This window comes from Pholis gunnellus (genome assembly GCF_910591455.1).
Source record: "Pholis gunnellus genome assembly, chromosome: 19".
NCBI classification, from domain to species: domain Eukaryota; kingdom Metazoa; phylum Chordata; class Actinopteri; order Perciformes; family Pholidae; genus Pholis; species Pholis gunnellus.
This window is the reverse complement of record NC_136546.1, coordinates 50582-71452: the sequence shown is the minus strand read 5'-3', so window position 1 is coordinate 71452 and position 20871 is coordinate 50582. Positions and strand designations below refer to the sequence as shown.

The 20871-nt window shown below is 39.8% G+C and overlaps 1 protein-coding gene across 1 annotated transcript in view; it reads left to right on the top strand.

The window, feature by feature from the left end:
- Positions 1-14558, top strand: part of meis2b (Meis homeobox 2b) — a 34398-nt gene extending 19840 nt beyond the window's left edge. Inside the window, exons 8-13 of the mRNA XM_079180875.1 lie at positions 1008-1147; positions 5866-5942; positions 7724-7782; positions 8112-8201; positions 10892-10988; positions 14342-14558. Coding sequence (XP_079037001.1) covers positions 1008-1147; positions 5866-5942; positions 7724-7782; positions 8112-8201; positions 10892-10950 — 425 coding nt within the window. The 3' untranslated portion in view covers positions 10951-10988; positions 14342-14558. The remainder of the gene's footprint in view (positions 1-1007; positions 1148-5865; positions 5943-7723; positions 7783-8111; positions 8202-10891; positions 10989-14341) is intronic.
- Positions 14559-20871: the final 6313 nt, after the last annotated feature.

Genomic DNA, 20871 nt, shown 5'->3' with positions numbered 1-20871 from the left:
AGAACACATCCTATTTAATGTCAATATTCATTAGCTGAAATATTTATTCATGAATATGGCTCATATATATATATTTGATTGATGCGTCTCTAAAAACAAAAAGACATGCTAGGGCAAATCTTAAGAAAAGAAGGGTTCCTGTCCTGCCTCGGGGGAGGAGTCTCTCAGATGCATTATTCACATGCCCTCCAGGCAAGCTTTCAAGGCTTCTCTGCCTCGAGGGCAAGAAAAATAACCACCACTGTTAAAAGTAAATCATCTCGGCTGATGCACAATTAATGGCTGAGAGGGAGAGGGAGCGGGGTGCCCCTTGTGATACAAGATGGAGTGAGTTAGCTAGCAGGAGCGGAAATCTCAGCTTAAAAGAAGTCCCCTGCCTTGATCCACGTCAGCTTCCTGCTGAAATCAAACAAGGATGCTGCTAATGGCAGGATCCATAGCCGGCATGAAATCTGACACTGAAGTTGTCAGTCGGGGGTGGTGTGTGGGGTGGAGGGACCTGGTCCATCAGTGGACATATGGGAACCCACCCTAATACCCCAAATTAACCCCTTGTTTCGGACTTCAAACAGCACAAGGTTTGATGTTATTGGGTTCATACTTCTACACAGGATAGACTTTTGTTATTTCCTTCTTTTATATATATAGGGAAATTATTAGTTAAGAAAAGGTCACATATAAATATCAGTACATTGGACTGACTCCGACTGCGGTTTGAACGGTCATTATTTTATGGAAGGCGGACGACTCCCACAGTCATTACCTCATGTCAAATGTGTGGCTTAGATTGAATTAATAGCTCTTGGTTTTATTGAGCTCCCACACTACAAGCTCCTTTTCATTATCCAATGGCTGAGGTGTCAAGCAGAGGTGAGAAGAAGAATTTTGTGCTGCTGTTCCACAGAGAAGTGAAATCTTCCTCTGTCAGCCCTTTCGCAACATGATTTTCTGAAGGTGATAGGACCAAATTAAAGCTTTCTCGTAACGGGACTCCTCTTGTCTCGCAGGAGACGCCCTCGACAACAGCTTGGCATCACCGGGCACAGGAGACGAGGATGACCAGGACAAGAAGAGGCAGAAGAAACGAGGCATCTTCCCCAAAGTAGCCACAAATATAATGAGAGCGTGGCTCTTCCAGCACCTTACGGTAAGGGAATCTAGCTGTGGCATTGTATAGATTTCAAACACAAAACTTAGTCTTAACAGCAGCCCTACATACATTTAACTTATAAATGTTGTCTAACCCCAGCTCCTCAATCAGCCAACATCCAGGAATGAGCCGTGGCTAGATTTCCCGAAGACATCCTGAAAGTTCTGTTCTGTTCCATTGTAAGAGAACAAAGCAAAGACATACTCACATCTAAATTTCCTTCTTGAAATAGTAGTCCACAGTTTGTACAGAAATGTATATCAGGAGCCTTTCGTTTAGAATTATCAGCAGTATTTAAGAGTTTTTTAAGAGGAGAGCTTTACCTTTTGTCCAAGGTCCAAAAGATACCACCGCCGCTGCCGCTACCACAGTTGTTCTACCTCTTAGTTGTTCAATTTGTAAAAGGCCCATACAAGTCCTGTACTCGGAGTAATCCCCTCTTTTCCAAAGCCCACCTTTAGATTTTCCAGATGAAAAAGGAGGATAATTGAATTATCCCCTCTCTGTTCCCATTCCTTTTCAGGCCTAATTTGTTAAGCACAAGTGTTTGCCATGGCAGGATGTGCCTATAAAAAGTGTGCAAAGGGACTTTGGCCTCTGAAAGGCCTATTGCAACACCCAAGCGATCAAGCATTCATCAGTCTTGAGGGTGTGAAAAGAGCGGGATTATGTTTTGTCAGACGTTGCAGTGTGAGGCCCGCGGTTGGAAGGCCGTTAGGGGGGCTGTTTCTGTTCACCACTAGCCGTAGTCTCCTGCTTTTGTTGTCCATTCTGAAGACCCTTAAAAGATCCCCTCTGAGGAAGCTATAGAGAAAGCAGCTGTGAAAGGTTTCGATTCATTATATTATTCATTATCGCCTGGTCGTAACTGTTGGTTTCCATGCAACCTTGCATTTGTCCACATTCAATGATTACTGCCAAAGATTTTGGGGCGCAAACCTGGAATCCACTGAAGGTCACAAGTGTTGTGTCAAAGTCAGCTAAAGTCTGATTGTGTTCTCAGTTGAGATAGAAGAATGAATTGCCTGTCTATATGTAATGGACAAGCATCTATGACAACTTAATTATCCCCCACAATCTAATTAGACAAAAACTTCTTCTCCTTGCTCCTAACAATGGTTTTTGTTCCAATGTTTTGACCCTACAGCAGGTTTATAACCCAACTGTCGCATTTTTGCCTCAGAAGTCTCACCCCTTCTTTTCATGACCAGACATATTCCGGAATAAGCAGGCATTGATCTCCATTCCAGACAAATATCCATAAATCTGTTTCGACATTATGTACAAAAGAAAAACATTTTAGATCTTGCCTCATCAGTATAAAAGTAATCCAGTGGTTGTCTGTACCTCCATGGTTCAGTGCAAACGGGAACTGCTAGAAGTAAAATCTTTAGTCAGACATTGGAGGTGGCAATTGTATTGAAGGTGGAGCTCTCACAATTGAAGGGAAGAGACATAAAGAATGCGAAGATGAGAAGTGATTTAAAACAACCACGTGTATGTGCATTTTGACCAAACCCACAAAGATTACCAGGGCAGTTTCGTTAATGATAAACGATAACAGAATATGAAAAGTACAATTATAGATTAGTATTTTAGTACATAAATTCGAGCAATTTATTTATATTTATGTATATATATATATATATATATATATATATATATATATATATATATACATATATCAATAAAATTAAACTTAACTTCATATCCTCAGTCTATACCAGTGGTCGCCAACCCGTCGATCGCGATCGACAGGTCGATCTCGGAGACTTTCCCTGTCGATCTTCAAAATAAAAAATAAAAAAGAAGAAAAAGAAAATGATGTGCTTTTATTTTGAAGGGGATTTGTCTGCAGCCTGTCCGCTCATCATCTCCGCTTGTTTGCACGTCTCAAAACGCGCAGCTAGTGGGCCCTACCGAGGCGGGTCTATGGAGCAGTTTAGCCAATTGCTGATTAAAGATATAAATGAGTGACATACAATTTAGCCAATCAGCGTCCTCAAATAGATTCAGAGTGTTTTGGCCCCAAGCTGCGCGTTCTCGTCAGGAGAAGTCTCTACAGGCGAGCGCGAGCACTGCTCCTCCAAGACCCGTTTGAGAGGAGAAGTTTCGCGGAGATTCTGCAGTTAAAGAGCTGATCCCAGATCAGCCTGACCTCACAATCAGACAGCAGACTAGCGGGAAAGGGAAGCAGAACATGAAGCTTCTCTACTAGCTGCACCAGACAGGTTTGGCTAGCTCAGGGGTCGGCAACCTTTACTATCCAAAGAGCCATTTTTCCCTATTTTCCACCAAATAAAATGTGTCTGGAGCCGCAAAAGCTATTTGATGTCAAATTTCTCGCCACATATCAAGCATTCAGGTAAGCCAGCATCGTTGGCAGTGAAAGCAAATTAATACGTCCACGCAGAATTAAACTCTATTTTCCTCCGTGACTTTTCTTTTTTTGGATTTATCCATCAATAGTTTACCGAGGGTGGAGGTCTGCAAATGACCAGTGCCTTGTAAGATGCAAGTGGCGGATCGCGTAGCCCTGCCGTTTTTGAATCTATTACTATTTTGCTCGACAGGTTCGAATCCAGGTTGATGCGATCTTTCCATAAATATATTTTCTTCAATGTATTTCTTTATACGTGGCTGTGATGTAGTGCTCACTTATACAATCGTAATCCCCACAATATATATGAGATGTGGCTTTTAGATCTCCAGCAATATGTTTGTGAATGTCATGCTAACAACTTATTTAGCTTTTTAAAACAACGGGGACAGATCCAGCACGGACAGTTAGGGAGTGAGGGATGAGGAGGTAAGGAAACATGAGAACAGCAATGTAGGGAGTGAGGGATAAGGAGGTAAGGAAACATGAGAACACCAGGGTAGGGAGTGAGGGATAAGGAGGTAAGGAGACAGACACCTCAGACTGGCTGTCTGTGCTTATGAGCCGAACTACAAGGCACTCACAGACGGTGTTCAGTCACAGCCATCACACTGACTTGAGTCACATGACTTCTGATGGCATTGTGATGGGACACAGAGCTGAACTGCACTTACATTAGTTGCACTGACTGAGAATTGTGTCAGTGTTGTGTTGTAACGTCAGTTGATAAATACAACAGTTAATATTGGTCGTTCATCCAGCCTGCTCATTGCAAATGTGTTTTTTCTTGTTCATATTGTGTGCGATTAACAAATAATTTCCTTTTTATGTTGCACTGAAATGAAGTCATTTAGTGTGTTCTTGGTCACATCAATTTGAAAGCTGGACCAAAGTGTTTGATTTCATTCAATTACAATTAGGCCAAATAAAAAGCCTCAAGTTGTAAGTACAGTGTGGAAAGTCTTTTTCTCTCAACGCCTCAATAAGTAGATCTTGCCGGTCACCAAGGCAGAGGTCAGGGATCTTGGGCTTAAAAAGGTTGGTGACCACTGGTCTATACTAATCAAGTTGTACTTTTCATGTTCTGTTATAGTTTATCATTAACTCCTTTGAACCGTTGCTCCATCTTAAGGCCACATTTACAAGATAGATATATATAGAGAGAGAGAGAGAGAGAGAGAGAGAGAGAGAGAGAGAGAGAGAGAGAGAGAGAGAGAGAGAGAGAGAGAGAGAGAGCTTTGAGGGCGGAGTTAAGAGTAATTTGTCTAAATGTGCTTCAAGTGCTCCAAAATACAACCTCAGTACAGATGTTCGTGTGTGTCTTATGTGTCCATTTTTGTACCTGTTTATACTAATTGTTATATGTGTATTTTTGTGTTTGTGTGTGTTTACATGTGTGTATGTGCATGTGTTGGTACTGTATAGTAGTAGTAGTGGTAGTGGTCCACATCCTTTGTGACTTATGAATCCTTAGTAAAATGAAGCTGATGGCCCTGGTTAGGAATCCCTGCTGTGTACTACAGTGCATGTGTAATTGCATTTGTAAGCTTTTGTTTGAGCTTGTGTTTGTATTAATGCACATTTCCGCGTGTCTGCATATGCAAGTGTAATGATATATGCATGTGTGTGTGTGTGTGTGTGTGTGTGTGTGTGTGTGTGTGTGTGTGTGTGTGTGTGTGTGTGTGTGTGTGTGTGTGTGTGTGTGTGTGTGTGTGTGTGTGTGTACTAGGCCTGAAAGGCAGTTAAAAAATGAGGTGCTTGGAAGCTCATCCTTCACCGATAACCACAGGAGATGGCTGCTGGCCTGACAGCAGCAGAATGGGGACTGGCCCGCGACCCTGCTCTCAGTACAAGGATCACCTCTGTCTACCATCTGCCGTCCTCCTCCCACTGTCTCACAAACACACACACACAAAACCAGCGAAGGGATCAGGGCCGAAGGAGCAAGGCAGGGAGGGGTTCGGGGGTGACAGGGGGCCTAACCTTATCCGGGCCTCAAACAAAAGCCACCATTATGCCTCTTTATATCCCACCCGATCATTTGTCAAGCAATGTAAAATAATGTCAAATACTGTCACACAATGGCACGCGCTTTTAACATGAAGTGTTCGGGGGGCCAAACTCGGGCCAAGCCACTGTTTTTCCAGAGCCAACTTGTGCACTTGCTTCCAGGAATACACAGGAGAGACTGCCACAGAATATGATTGTATTTCCTTAGTGGAACTTTTTTCTTGTAGTACAAGAGCCTGCACGATATGACTATGGATAATTGCAAGCTGTTAATTTTACCTATTTGTATTTATTGAATGCTTTCTGATCTTTGTATCACTCACAGCATCCATACCCCTCAGAGGAGCAGAAAAAGCAGCTAGCACAAGACACAGGCCTCACTATCCTTCAAGTGAACAACTGGTAAGTCACTTTAACGCCAGATTGGAATCTACTCACAAATACACACACAATTTGAATCTTTGGTTTGCGAAATGCATTTTATAAATACATTTGACTTTAGAATACATATTATATCTTCACCTCAGTCTTGACTGTGAGTAATAAAGTTGTAATTTAGTCAAACCAAAACATACAGATGTCATACACATATTGTCGGATTTAGTGTGATTTACTCTTCTTCCAGCAGTAGGGGTATCTCTGATGGCCATCACAAATAAAAGTTCAAACAGCTGCTTAAAAATCATCAAAAGATATGCTGAGTCCTAAGTAACTATGGTGATATTTTAAAAATATAAAACCTTGTTTGGAAATTTTAGTAACACTTAATATTACAGGTCTGTAATTCTTATCTGGGTTATATATTTAGTTTTCAAATTGTGTTGAGTTTATGAGTTTCAGTTTGATATATATATGTTTATACATATCAAATCCAAGTAAATATTCATTCATTGTTACACTGTATCCTTATTGTGTCTTGTATCGTGTGCCTGTCTGTACATTTCAAATGTTTCTATGCTTAGTTGCTGTGCACTGAGAAAAACAACTCTCTATTTTACACGGCAAATTTCTTTTACTGAATTTATTGGAAGTGTACCAATTAAACAGTGTATCTATTTCCCTATAATTTAAATCAAATTATACATTACTAAACTAAACTGTCCTAGAACATGTAAAGTACAACTGACATGCTAAATTCACTTAAAACACACCTACCTTATCCTGAAAATAACAATTTATGGCATGCTTTCACTAAGACATGAAGTGACTACAGACCTCTGAATAAAGGGAATAAAAACTATGGAAAAGCAGCTGAGGGTTCAAGGGGTTAAAGATGATGTATCCAAACGATACATTTCTGCATGTCATCATTTTACTGGCAGCCAGTGCAGGATTCAAATTTGGATTAATTGAGATGACATTGCTTCGCCACTCTCTTCTAAAATCCACCAAAGAGTTTGCTTTCGCCAACCTCTAATCCAGGAGTAAAGGCGACCACGGGCTTTATCCAAAACAGATATCAAGGCATGCACTCACCATGTCTGTTTATTGAAGGTATCAATGGCATAACATTGGCAAAGCAGTTAGCTTTATCACAGCCTAAGGCTGCAAGGCTAAACCCAAATCAATACATTTTTAAAGATAAGACTTTCTCTAATACCACATATTATGTCAATAGGAATAAACTATATGACTAGTCAAATCCTTGGAGACACACAGCGGTGTTCCAGTTTTGAAAAAGAAGTCCAGAGCAATTGCCATTTTTTGTTAATGCTGGGTCTTTTTTCTTTATTCATTTCAAAACATTTGGGATCTCTGTTTTTACTAATTTTACTAATGATCCAGCTGATACCGTTAACATAATCTGCACAAAATAGATTTAAGACATAAGAACTGTTTGCACTATGAACTCAAAGTTTACTTACTAGCTTCATGGATTATTTAGTGACTTTAACTTACTCATGTCACCAAAGTTCCATACTAAGGTTCACAGGATGACACCTGAGCAAAGTCCATTCACGAAAAAAGGCAGTGGAATACTGAGTGCAAAGTGACCCCTTGAGTTTATATTTTATCACATGTAAGTGTTCCAAGGTCTGGAATAATAAACATTAAAACAAGTTGATTTTGGTAATGTGGAAGCTTTTAACAATTCATTTTTTAATGCTTTAGCTCCATTCAAAATGTAGTGACTCTTTCCCCTGTTTATCAAATAGTTCACATAATATTGCTCTTTTTTCCAGGTTCATCAATGCAAGGAGGAGAATAGTCCAACCTATGATTGACCAGTCCAACAGAACAGGTAAAGCTGCAGTTCATTCAGTGTTCAATGTATTAAACACTACCTTCCATTCTTGACTGATCAGTTGAAACTAAATTCAAACTATGGTGTCTTACTGATATCACTCCACTGGCTACAGAGTGGACGACAGGATTTACAGACAGTATGTAAAGTGAGACAGATTATGTATCAGAGAAGTCAGCCTTAAGGCTTTTGGAGAATTGATTGCATAAAGGAGCTCCAGAATGAAGAGGTGGCTTTGTGTGCAGCATGTTTGGGTGTGAAGCAGAGTGATTGTAGAACTCTGGGTTGCTCACTCTGACAATCTTGCTTCTCCTCTACGCTCACAGTGAGTCAGGGTACAACTTACAGTCCAGATGGCCAGCCAATGGGAGGCTTCGTTCTTGATGGGCAGCAGCACATGGGTCTCCGACCTGGAGGTGAGCAATATTCCATACATTTATCAAACCATCAAGGGCAACATCTCTATAATTATTTTCTGTTTGTTGTCAGCTAAGTTTCAAACAAAACACTCTCTCTCTCTCTTTTAAGGACTCCCCATATGTACAGTACATACAGTAACATGTCATGCAGGTGTCTGTTTTTCTGATAGCAACATTTCAGAGACGACAACAATTACACATCTCAGGATTTATGTCCAGTGGCATTGCTTGGTGTCAATGCAGGACATATTGTTTACTTTATGTACCAAGGCATAAAGTAAAGATGTGTGTTCTTTATTTTATACAGAGAACAGGAGTGTGAATTTGCTTTTATTTAAACACTTTCATTAAAACCTCTTGTACCTGAGCGAGCCCCATTTGGTCGTAGAATGGACTTTTCATAAAAAAATATTATTATATAGTATATAAAAGTACAATGGAACAGCTGGAACACCTGGTTCCAAAATGATGACCTCGCCTAAATTCTCTGTACTGAAACCTCTCTGAATATTTTATTCTTTACTCTATCAAAGCCAAATTTAAAAAAAAAAAACTCCTGACCTGTTTTGCTATGATTTGAGAGAGTTGTTAGGCTAGCCAGGGCCTCATAAAAAAATATTAACAATGAAAGTGCTTTTTTTTCAGGCGAACCTGACAATTTTCAATTTGACCTGTGTGCCATCTTCATTTACTATTAACCAGCAACATATACACAATATTTACCCATCTGAACAGATCTCACAAGTGTTTCTGTTATAAAAAAAAAAGAAAATTTCAAATAACCTTGTAGTTAGAGATTTACACTCTCTTGATTATGGGTATGCAATTTTCGAGCAGAGGCCTACAAATAGGCCTAGGGTTCAAGTTAAACATTGTCAACATTCATTTTTGAAAATGAGGTTATTCTTCAAAAAACGGTATAGTCTTTCCAACTTTCGCTGATGAATTTAAGATGAAAGTAGCTGATGTTATGCTGCATTCCTTGGAATCAGGCAGACGGGAGACAGACAACATCTTATGGATGGAAAATTCAGTGGCGGGCCATGCATTTTATACCTGGTCCTTCAGCGCTGTCCTGCAGCTGAAACACCACCTAATAATCTCATTATGACGCGCAAGCTACGGTTATTTGTTTCTAGGGGTGTAACAATACACGTATTCGTATCAAACCGTTCGGTACGAGGCTTACGAACCAAACAATACTTAGGAGACAACGGACTTTGTGACCTCTGAACCCGGAACAAAAAAACCTAAACCGCACTTCTGGGAGGCTTCTAGCTTAACAAACAATAACTCCGCACATGACGGTATGCTTCGTAATTAACAGACAATGCATACAGTCCAAATCTATATAATTAATACAATGACAACAACAAACTCACAAGAACCAGTCACATATATTCATATGACAACAAAGCAACAAATCAATCCAGCAACACTGCAGCGGAACACGCATTCTGCTACACACTCGAGGGCCATTAAGATATTAGATGTAAAAAAAAAAACGCAGTTCACTTACCAAATGCTGATCACTTAAAGACAAACTCCATCCTCTTTTCTTTGTTGACAAAGAGTTTAATCCCACGGTTAAATCCCAACTCACAAATCCGTTTCTCCTCCTTCAGCCATTGAGTTAGGTAAAAAAATAAATAATCTACACCAAGCAAAATGCAAAATATGTCATAATTTCTTCTTTCAATTTGAACTCTTACTACTCCGACTAAGCCTGTGATGGCTTTTTTAAGTTTCGTTTCACAATAGTCACATGCTCGCCCACTGACCAATCACAGCACACGCTGCAACTCACTGCAGAGCTGCACCTGGAAACTGAGCTTCACGTTAATGCTGATGTACTTGTAGGCCAAAGAATACACCCAACATGTCAAACTAAAGATCTGATTGGTTGAACACTATGACAATCAACAATATCGTCCCCATTCACTTAACTGCAAAGGGATTCACTTGTGAGTCTGCAGGCCTGGGGCCTCTCTTCTTACCTAGAGACACAGAGGTGAAATCTGATTGGATAAAAGCTCTACTTAAAACAAGCTGCACTGGAAGCAGAGCAACTGAGGAAGACAGTAGCTGTGCAATGAGATAATAAGATAATGGGAAAATTATTTTTATAAATTATAATACATGTAGTGTATTTAAGAAAAATTATTAAATTATATAATAGCTATAACTTTGTGATTCTGTTTAGGCCAGCAGAGAAGGCCTTGCAGGCCCTGACGGCCCACCACTGGGAAAATTATATCTCTAGCTAGTTATTAGCTATTAGGATGATGCGTGGGTTGATGCTGCAGGCGAACCTAGAAAATAGGGCCTATTTAATAGGATAGTTGATGTTGGCTTTTGGGTAACATTTAGATATAACAGTGTTAGAATAGTATTAGTATGAAATAATATAAATTATAAATTGATGGAGCTACGGTGGCAGTTTGCTCCTGCTTCCAGGTTTGTGGTATCCCTGTCTCTGTTACTGGAAACAGAAGTAAGATAAAATAACACAAAAGCTTTGATACATACAATTTGAAGAAGATGATTCTCTTTGTGACTAAGGCATTCTTAAACGTTGTGTTACCATCAAAGCTGAAGCTAGTACATACACGTTTACTGGACAGAAGTTGTTCACCATGTTCTGCATGGTCTGTAATCTTTAATCTTGCGTTTACTTCTCACTGCAGGGCCGATGGGTGGAATGGGTATGAACATGGGCATGGATGGGCAGTGGCACTACATGTAAATTCACTCCACTGAGGCAAGCCTGAAAAACAGGGTGAAGTAAGTCTTTGTCTTTATTCACTCACTTCTCCTCCACTGCTTTCACTCATATTTCTACTCTATTCATCACCTCCCTTAACAATCTAATCCTGACTGGAAAAATTACTTTGCCACCTGGATCTTTGCTGGAGTGACTTTCATGTGCGACTGTGGCTCAGTGTATGAATCAGTGTAAATGTGCTTTGAGTGATCAAGAGACTAGAAAAGCGCTGAACAAGTCCATTTACAAGCCCATTCATGATGCAAGAAATATATTCACAGAAGTGGATGATCTTGTTGTTACTATAGCATCTTCACTCAACACGGTGGTTCTTTGGGGCGACTGTGGCTCAGTAGAGTTCTGATTGAAGGAGTGATCATCCTTCAATCAGAGGATCGGCGGTCCGATCCTCGGCTACACTAGTCCATGTCGATGTGTCCTTGGGTAAGACCCTTAACCCGCTATGCCTGCGGTGTGCGAATGTGTCTGGATATTAGTTAGATGGAAAGGTGGCACCTTGCATGGTAGCCCCTGCCATCAGAGTATGAATGGGTGTGAATGGGTGAATGATGACATGTAGTGTTAAAGCGCTTTGAGTGGTCGGAAGACAAAGCGCTATACAAGTACAGTCTATTTACCATTCTTTGATTATGCGTGATTCAGATAGCTAGATATTATTATTAGATATTATTAGTATTTCAATGCCATTTATCCCCAGACAGACATCATCTGACCAATAGCTCCCTGTGTGGTCACGCTACATTAAACAGTTATGCCCCAGTTAGTTCACTTTCAGCCCTACATGTGTTTACTTTTACTGAGACAGACAAAAGAGGAAAGACTGTCAATGTTCAATGTTCAGCTTTGGGAAAGGAGGAGATACGGGACAAGAGGAGGAGAGAAAAAGAGATAAGTTGATGGAGATCAGAAATGAAGAGCAGGTACTGCCCACTGTGCCCAGGATAGGATTAACACCATGCTGCTCAAGAAATATATTCACAGTTGTCTTTTCACAATATCAATATTTGTTTTTCTTTCACGGTTTGATTTTAAGGCAAGACAGCCTGTGTGCATACTGCTTTTGGGGATTTCATTCTTTCAGGATAATTCCAGTTAATTGCAACTTGGGGTTTGTTGTCATAGTTATGACCTTCGTTTCTGTCAGCATTAGTAATCTTAGAATGATTTGCTTGTATGATTGTCTAACCGTGAACAAGGGGAGCCGATTCTGGCAATTTTATGAATATTGTTCGTACCAATGTCACCCTGTTCCCGGATCTCATCAGGTAACCTGATGAGTACAACACGGGGCCAAAGCAACCAGTTAGGGTTGTAGGGTTTTATTTAATTAATTATCTTCTCACCAGAATTTGGTCCTGATATTGATGTTTTAGCAAGTTGGAATATAATATTTAGATCATGGTCTATATACAGTCACCTGTGTGCATCTTGACTTTGGACAGAAAATAAAAATATATATATATTATTATTAATAATATGTGTGGGAAACACATTTATCTCCATCACTCTATCTCCAGAAAACGTCCTCTTTTCCTCTCCATCGCTCTGCTCCTCTTCCTCCATTTTCCTTTTCCTCCATCTCCTCTCCCCTGGCAATCTGATTAAGAATCGGGGTACTATTCCCCCTCCTCCAGCCTCTATCAGCTCCCCACCACCGCTGACAGTTCTCAAATCAAGACGTATGGCATGCCGGAGGCACCCAAGCACAGAAAATTTTATTTAACACCCACTCTCCACTGCTCAATGAGCCACGCTGTAATGACACTTACCTTGATTAATAGAGCTCTTTATATGTAAATAGGAGCTGTACTTGCTTCATTTCTTTTCACTGGGGCCAATTTTCACCAAGCCCCCTCTTCCCTGTCTGATAATTCCCCCAGCTTTGCTAATACAGTTCAAAGAGCAGATTGTGACGCTTCATGTAAAAAATAAATGAATAAATACATCTATCTGCATAGTAAATGATGCCTATATATTTTTAGAGTATTTAATCTAATTATTTCTCATTGATGGATCATTGACTAGTTACAGTAATAGTTCAGTAGAGCCGGATGTTTTTGCTTCCCCTAATTTGATCTGTGGCGAGAGCATATGCTGACTGCAGCAGTAAATCTCCCCAGCACTGCAGGGAGGAAGAGAGCCATGTTTGGAGTAATATGAGGGTTTTCTATGCACGATAAAGCCCGAGCCATAACATTTAACCATCATGGAATACATGACTAAATCTGCACTACTTTACTCTCCTCTCAGCTTTCAAATGCATCCCATGGTCTTCATCAGCGGATGGAGGAAGTATTGCATAGCAACATCCTCTAAGCTCCATACTTTCAGTAAGTCAGATGATGACAATTGAACCTAAAGTATCTCCCTGACAGCTGAGCAAAGTCCATCCACAAAGATTGTAAGAAGAGGTTTAAAGCTTCAGTAAAAGCTTGTAAGTGGACCTTGAGTGAGGATTCTCTTTTTAATATCCCCCACCTCGCCCATAACAACACTTTAACCAGACAAATGATTCCATTTGAAGTCATGAATAAATAAGTCACACAGGAGTGAAAACAGTTACATTATGGGTTCAGTTTATCCGCTTCCATATTTTCCAATAAAGTTAAAAAGTGTTTTCACATAACATAGAATTTCAGAATTGTATAGATTATGCAGAACAATTTCTACCCAGTGATCATAAATTGAAGGAAATGGTTCATTCCACTCAAACAAACATTTTAAGAAAAGTCAGAATTCTGTGAGTAAAGTTGGACTCCTGCGAGTATAAAGTCAGAATGATATGGTATGATCCTGCAGCATGAGGGATGTCCAAAGGGTCCAGCTGTGGCTGAGGGGGTTGAGTCTTCCTTCAACCACAGGGTTGGCGTTTTGATCCCCTGCTTTACAGAGGTTATTGTTTCTAATGTTCGGGATAGGTTACATGCAGTTCACAATTCATGCCTGTTCATAGCTCTATTTATGTGACAATTAAAAATGACATGCGTATTAAAAATATGACCCTGAATCATGTGTCACATCTCAGGCCAAAGATGCATAGTTTTCCTAGAACTGCTATACATGCTTTGTTTATTGATGTTGGAAGATTCAAAACGATTCATACTGTAGATGGTGTCAGCTAAAGTGAGTCCCATTTTTTTGGTGTTATACAAAATAAGACAACTGAAGAGTGTCAGTTTTCAATAAATGCCTCGGCAAAACCTTGGAATATGTGTTATACACACAATCAAAAATGGATGCAAAAAAATAACTGATGTCTCTATCATTTTGGGGTTTGGGGTCTGCCAGTCTTGAACCAGACCTGGACTTTCGTATCCTAACCTCTGTGCCCTGTCCTCTGTCCTGTGTTCAGGCCTCCATGGTTGGCTCAGGGATCTTCTTCATCTTGCTGTGGAGCTCAGTAGCCACTGGAGCTGCCTCTGCAGCCACCACGTCAAACCCACCTGATCGTTCACACACTTGAACACCCCCACCTCACCTTGCCTGAGCTTGCACGGTGCGCGGTGTAGAGTATCACCATGGAAACGCCTGAGCTCTGCGCCAGAGCCCGCCCACAAACTTTGACTTGAAACGGAGCAGAGACCCGGAGCTGTAGGCCGCAAGGACCCGTACAGCTTCGACACTTCGTGGTGAAACAAAGCAGTTCGACTCCTCTCCATCTCTTTTTAAATTATTTATTTATTTTTCTAAAACGACGGACCAAGGGGGAGACGACTGTCTTTCTTCTTTTCCAAGTAAAGCCCCACCCCCCCCATGCCCTATGCCCATCTCCTCTGGAAAAATACTGTACAAAGAAAACACATACACACACCAAACAAGACACACTGTGAATATCTTTTTAAAAAATGAGGAGGACTTGGTGAGAGTTGTAGCTAATTGTGCTGTATAGGTGCTTTTCATTTGACTGTTTCTATCCATGTTTGCGCTTGTAATCACTAGATGTTAGAGAGAGCATTTACCACTGACATGTTTTTTAAATCCCAACTCAAACCAAGACGTTTAAAGGAAAGCTAAATATCTGAATGTTTGTTTATGTTCTTCATGCACTGCGTCTCTTTCTTCTGTCTTATTTTAGTCTACTTGTGTTCTTCTAAATTGGAACTGACAAGACATGACTTAATGGCGATTGAGTTCCATTTTTGACAATGTTTTGAATACTTTTTAGCACCAAAACACAGAAGAAGTCTGCACTAAAACCAAAATAAAGAGTAAATTGACGAAGACAAAACAAGGATTCGGCAAAGTGTTTTTAATGTCAAGAGCAGATGACCGGCCTGATTCTGATCGTTCCCGTTCTGTTATTTTCCTGCGGGCTCACTTTAAAAACCCGAAGAGAAAGGTCAGTGTGGGCGTTGGAGAAAATGGTTTAAGCAACGACATTAGTTGGTGGAGCAGGTCACGTAGCAGCTCTGGTTCGATATGAGACGGGATTGCAGTTGTCTTGCGTTATTCGATTGATGGTGACAGGAATGATGGATGGCCTGGATACTAAATTCAAGAAAATCAGAGCGAAGTCGGAGGCTGCAGCTTTTACTAAATCTGGTTGTTTCTATTTGGTCTACTGCTGGAATGGTTCGTGTGACTGTGACACGGAGAGACAAAGATGTAGTCTAGAGAAATGAAAACAAAACGAAAGGTTGTTTCCTTCAAATGTGTAAATCCCTTCGTTTTCAATGAAACACTGACAATTTTAATTTGTACTTTTCCAGGGTATTTTCTAGGGTAGCTATATGCTACCTTCTCCACATGTGCGTCACCGGACATAGAAGAATAAAGAAATAAAGGCAGTGGAGCTTTGGTTCATTTATCACTGTCAGCCTGTAACGATTCTCTGCGGTTTGTATTGACGGGGAGAGCACCCGTCAGAGCAGACTGGACAAGGCCTAAATGGGCCTTTATGATTATTGATAAATATTCATTTATTTTGACAATAACTGACCGAAATGATCACACGCTTCGTTTAAATCCGAAGGATTTCGCTTTGTACCGTGTCTAAATTATTACTGTCTATCATTATTTTTACAACAACAACAATAATAATAATGATAATAAGAGTAACAACAATAACAGTAACAATAATAATAACAATAATGTGAATTATTATTATTATATTATTGTACTGGGCTATTTTATTTATTTTAATCTGTAAAGTGACTTTTAAGGAGGGTGACAATTTGTCCGTAAGTGCTGTCACACTGTCATCAAATATAATAACTTCTCAGCCAGAACAATTGCTTGTTGTCTTCAACAGCCGAAAAGCACAACACATCATGTTTAGGTCCAGATTCTGAGCTGCGGGCCTGGGTGTGTGGTCTGTTCCAAATCCGATTCCACTTAGACTCTTTACACGGTAAAACAAATAAAAATAATAATATTACCTTAGTGGAAAATAGGAAACAGAGCATAATGTAATCGAATTCTTCACTGAACATATTGCAGAGTTATTGCATTGGGTTTCACTACATTGCGCACTGCTGGTTTATATTTTCTGCTCACTGCCTGCATAGTAGGCCTATGCTTCAGAGGACGGGACATTTTATATTTAGATTGTGTTTCCTCAGAATTTACAACTTATTATATTATCATATTAATGGGTGAAAATACCCCAAACTGAATCCGTCAATGCGCTAAGGAACATTTCTTCTGAAAATAACCTTATATGCAAAATGGGGGCAAAATGTAAAATGGACCGTCGCTCACGTGAAGCAGCATGAAGACGAATACAGAGTGTAATGCTTTTCTGTATCTTCTCTGGCAGCGCTCTAACAGGCCTAATTCATTCAGCCCTGCCGACTGCGCTCAAGATAAATGCGTTTTGAAGGCTGCCGGAAACAAGCGCCTATCCGTTTGAAATCTGGGTCAGAGCTCCCGCAGAAAGCTGCATCACATAATGCACAAACTGCTTTTTCAACCGAATGCCTACTTACAACAGCAGGGCATTCAAGCTACCGAAGAGTATGATACCATTTAAAAATTCAAAAAGGCTAGAGCAAGAATATCGTATTAAATCATAGAAAACCGGTAGGTTACAAAAATATCAAAAGGAGTAGAATCCATTCGATTACATTTGACTTATTATGACACATATACTTTGCGTTATTACAGGAATATTGTAAAACCAACTTTGCCAAAAATAAGATTACTACAAACTCCGAAAACATGAAATATAGAGAAAGGTGAAGAATATGCATATATTTAATAACATATTCGCTTCAAATTCTACAAGCTCATAAGGGCCAAAAAGACACATTACCAGAATTGTAAAGTAGTATTGTAATACTATTGGATCAAAAGATCAATCTTTATTGATACTCAACATCTGGCGAAAAGATATTTCAGCGACTCCATTTTCATGGCTCATTTCTATCAGTAATAATAACACTGCCCTCATCAAGTTCATGGCTGAGAACTTGGAAAACGGTGACAGCACATACAGTTTAGTTTCACCTTTCTTTTCTTTTCCAAAAAACGTAAGTCTTACCAGGCTGTATGCTTTGTGTAAATCTCAGATTTGGTAGTCTCAATATATCTAAAATGACTTAGTTGAAGTACAACATAAATAATCTCCCAAACCAAATGTTACCCTTTGGAGAAAAGGAAAAAACATGGTGGCATCCACATGGCACTGAGTATCATAATATAAAACCCCCACTACTATTATTATTGTTGTCATTATTATTAATAATCCCATTTCTATAACTATTACAGCTGTTGTGTTATCATTGTTGCTGCTGTGTATCACTGCTTTCCTCTCACTCACTTCGTCTCTCAGCCCAACCTTTGGAGGCAGATGGTGCCCAACCAGAGCATAGAGTACACCAGGGCTAGAATTGCTCTACATGAAAAGTGTCTTGAGAAAACTCATGATTTGCCAATACATAAATAAAATTGACTTGACTGAATTTGACTATGTAATTGAAATGTTTGTGAATTCCGTCTGGCAGTCTCCTCTCTATTTTCCACTAGCACACAAAACATAAATTGTACAAAGCACAAGTATAAATAATTAAATTAAATTAAATTAAATTAATTTTGTATAGCCCAAAATCACAAATAACAAATTTGCCTCAGAGGGCTTTACGATCCGTACACATGCGACACCCTCTGTCCCGGGATCCTCCGATCCAGACTAAACATTTTCATTGGCTCTGTACGGTTTGGTTGTATTTTAATTCCTTCAAAATAAAATAAATGACGGCTGGATTCCATCTGCTCCCATTTCAGGTTCCTGGCATTGTTCTTGGTGTTCCTCACTGTCACACTGTCATGATTTATGAGGCACCTGACTAGAACGCAGCCTTTGTCCATGTTATTAGCAACACCTATTATGACAAGTTAAATTGTCTTCTGCACACTCTTAAAATTACCACAAATATACATACTTCATTTTACTGATGTCACCATGTTTCCAGTTCTCAGCTACTGCAGTTGAGTCAAACGTTAAAGCAACATTAGGAACAATGTCCAAAAGCATTTAAATAAGACCCTTATAGTATCCTGACTCCTGCCAAAGTGATAATCCTACTTCTTCAGGGGCAGCACCCCAAAACCAGACAAGCATACCTGAATGTGTTTCAAGGGAGTCTTACAGACATCTTCAGACACAGATGCATACGTTTAGTGGAGGAGAAAGGATCATAGACTTGGTGATACTGAGTCATGTTCCCAATCATATCTTCATCCTGTTAACAAGCCAAAGTGGTGGCAGTACTGATATATTTTACTTAAGTAAAAGTAGCAATACCACTTTAAAGATTATTACTTATAGTCAAAATCCTACCTTCATGCTTTCACTAAAAGTAAAAGTACAAAAGTACTCACTTGGCTCAATCTATCTACTTTGCAATTCATTTAATCTATAGCACTCAATCATATTTTATAAATTGATCATATATATATATATATATATATATAATGTGGGGTTACGTGTCTTGCCCAAGGACACATCAACATGAACTAGCTGGGGATCGAACTGGGGATCGAACTCCCAATCCTGTTATTGAAGGATGACCTGCTCTACACTTGATCTATAGAAAAATATCGATTAGTCAGCGTTAACCAATACCATTGGGACCAAAATGAATCAATGACCTGCAACAAGATTCTTGCACATGATCACACCATTCATAGTGGCAGCAGCATTTGCTTACCAGATCATCCTCTGGAGTCCACGGATAATCGCTTACATCAGTTTCATGGCAATCGGGCCATTGGTTTTGGCAATCCTTTCAGATATTTTTTTTTAAATAGCACTTTGGCTTAGACATTGAGTTTGAAAGTTTGGAATGGTTAAACATCTACAGTTCTGGGACAACTGTGAAAACTCCACCTTCTGATTAAGAACATGTGATATACTGTCTTAAGATTGAAAAAAAACTGGTGAGCTGATCTTAAATTGAGATTGTGTTGTTGAACTGCTGTTTCCTTGGTGAAGAATGTGGATTTAGAGGTCAACCTTAACCAAGCGTCCTGAAGTCTTGGCCTAAAGAAATACTTCAAACTATTTAGCATAAAGCTTCAACTGCTGATTTTACACCATCTCAGCTTGTACATGTACACCATGTACTCTGTACATTAGGTTTGCACATTAGGTTTTGGTCAAGTTTGGTGTAAGTTTTGTGGTATTTGCATCCCATCAGTTAATTTATTGAAACATAATTTTAAAGTTGAACCATAATTTAAAAACGTATGAACTACAAAAAATCGGTGTTTGGGCCACACTGCTCTAAAAGCTCTCTGTCCAGGCTTGATGTCCTGGTTTATAAAGATCTGATAGTTTAGGTCCTTTCATGACAGCCCTCTGTTGGGAATCATTCGCTTGCAGGTTAGCTGATTTAGTCCTATTCAATTATTACTTCTACCCTATACACACATTGACTAACTGTTAATGTATTGACCATAGTGAGGTGCTCCAAAGTGCTGCTGCACTCCGCTTACCCAGGACTGGTTCCCCAATGTGGGCACTCCACTCACACCTCGTTGGATTTACAGGCTTCTAGTGACACATTATGCACATACAAGGTTAATTCATTTCAGCCCAGTGATTTGATTTTATTTTTCAAGTGTAAGCCATTGCTTTACTGCTTAATTTTTTGTTGAACATAAGGAACTCAATGCGCTTTTAACTATATGTCAACAGTCACCCATTCATACACACATTAATACACGGATGACAGAGGCTGCCATTCAAGGTGCCATCTGCAGAAAAGGAAAAAGACCATTACGTTCCATTCAGAGGCATTTATTCTTCCTTTATTTGACTTGTATTGATCCAGGTTTGCTCCTGGAGGCTGGAACAGACATGAGAGGATATGTACATACAGACAGAACAACAATAAACATTTGGAGAGTTATGGAGAAACAAGGCTGCTGCGGCCTCTGCAGTTAGCCAGGGGTGAACTGTTCTCTCATTTTTACAGAAGCTGCAGCCTCAACCCCTGGGATTGGTCGGCACTGTGGATTTCTCTGTCCAGATAGGACGGGCGTTTCTATGCAGGCTCCAATTAAGACTTGCCCTTCTAGCCGCCTTGACATTCTCTCAGGTCAGCCCAACCAATCCCGTGACTGGACTGATAAAGCACAAATTTTGAAATGACACCTGAAAATGACTGGCGCGGCTGTGATTGTTGAACATCTAGTCACTGTGATATTTATTGGGTTGGGTTAGAACCTCTGTATTTCCTCTTTCCTCATTGCTAAGTTAGCAATGAGGCACTACATATGTGGTCTTGGGATCGGGCAAGGTTTAGTTATTCAGGCAAGTATTTGTTTTGCCTATATCTTCATTTAGTTTTAGGGTTTTGCCAGTTAAATATCTGCACATTTAAGTAAGTGCAATTGTTTTTGTTTGTAATGATATGGCACCAGTCACAGCCGTTCTCT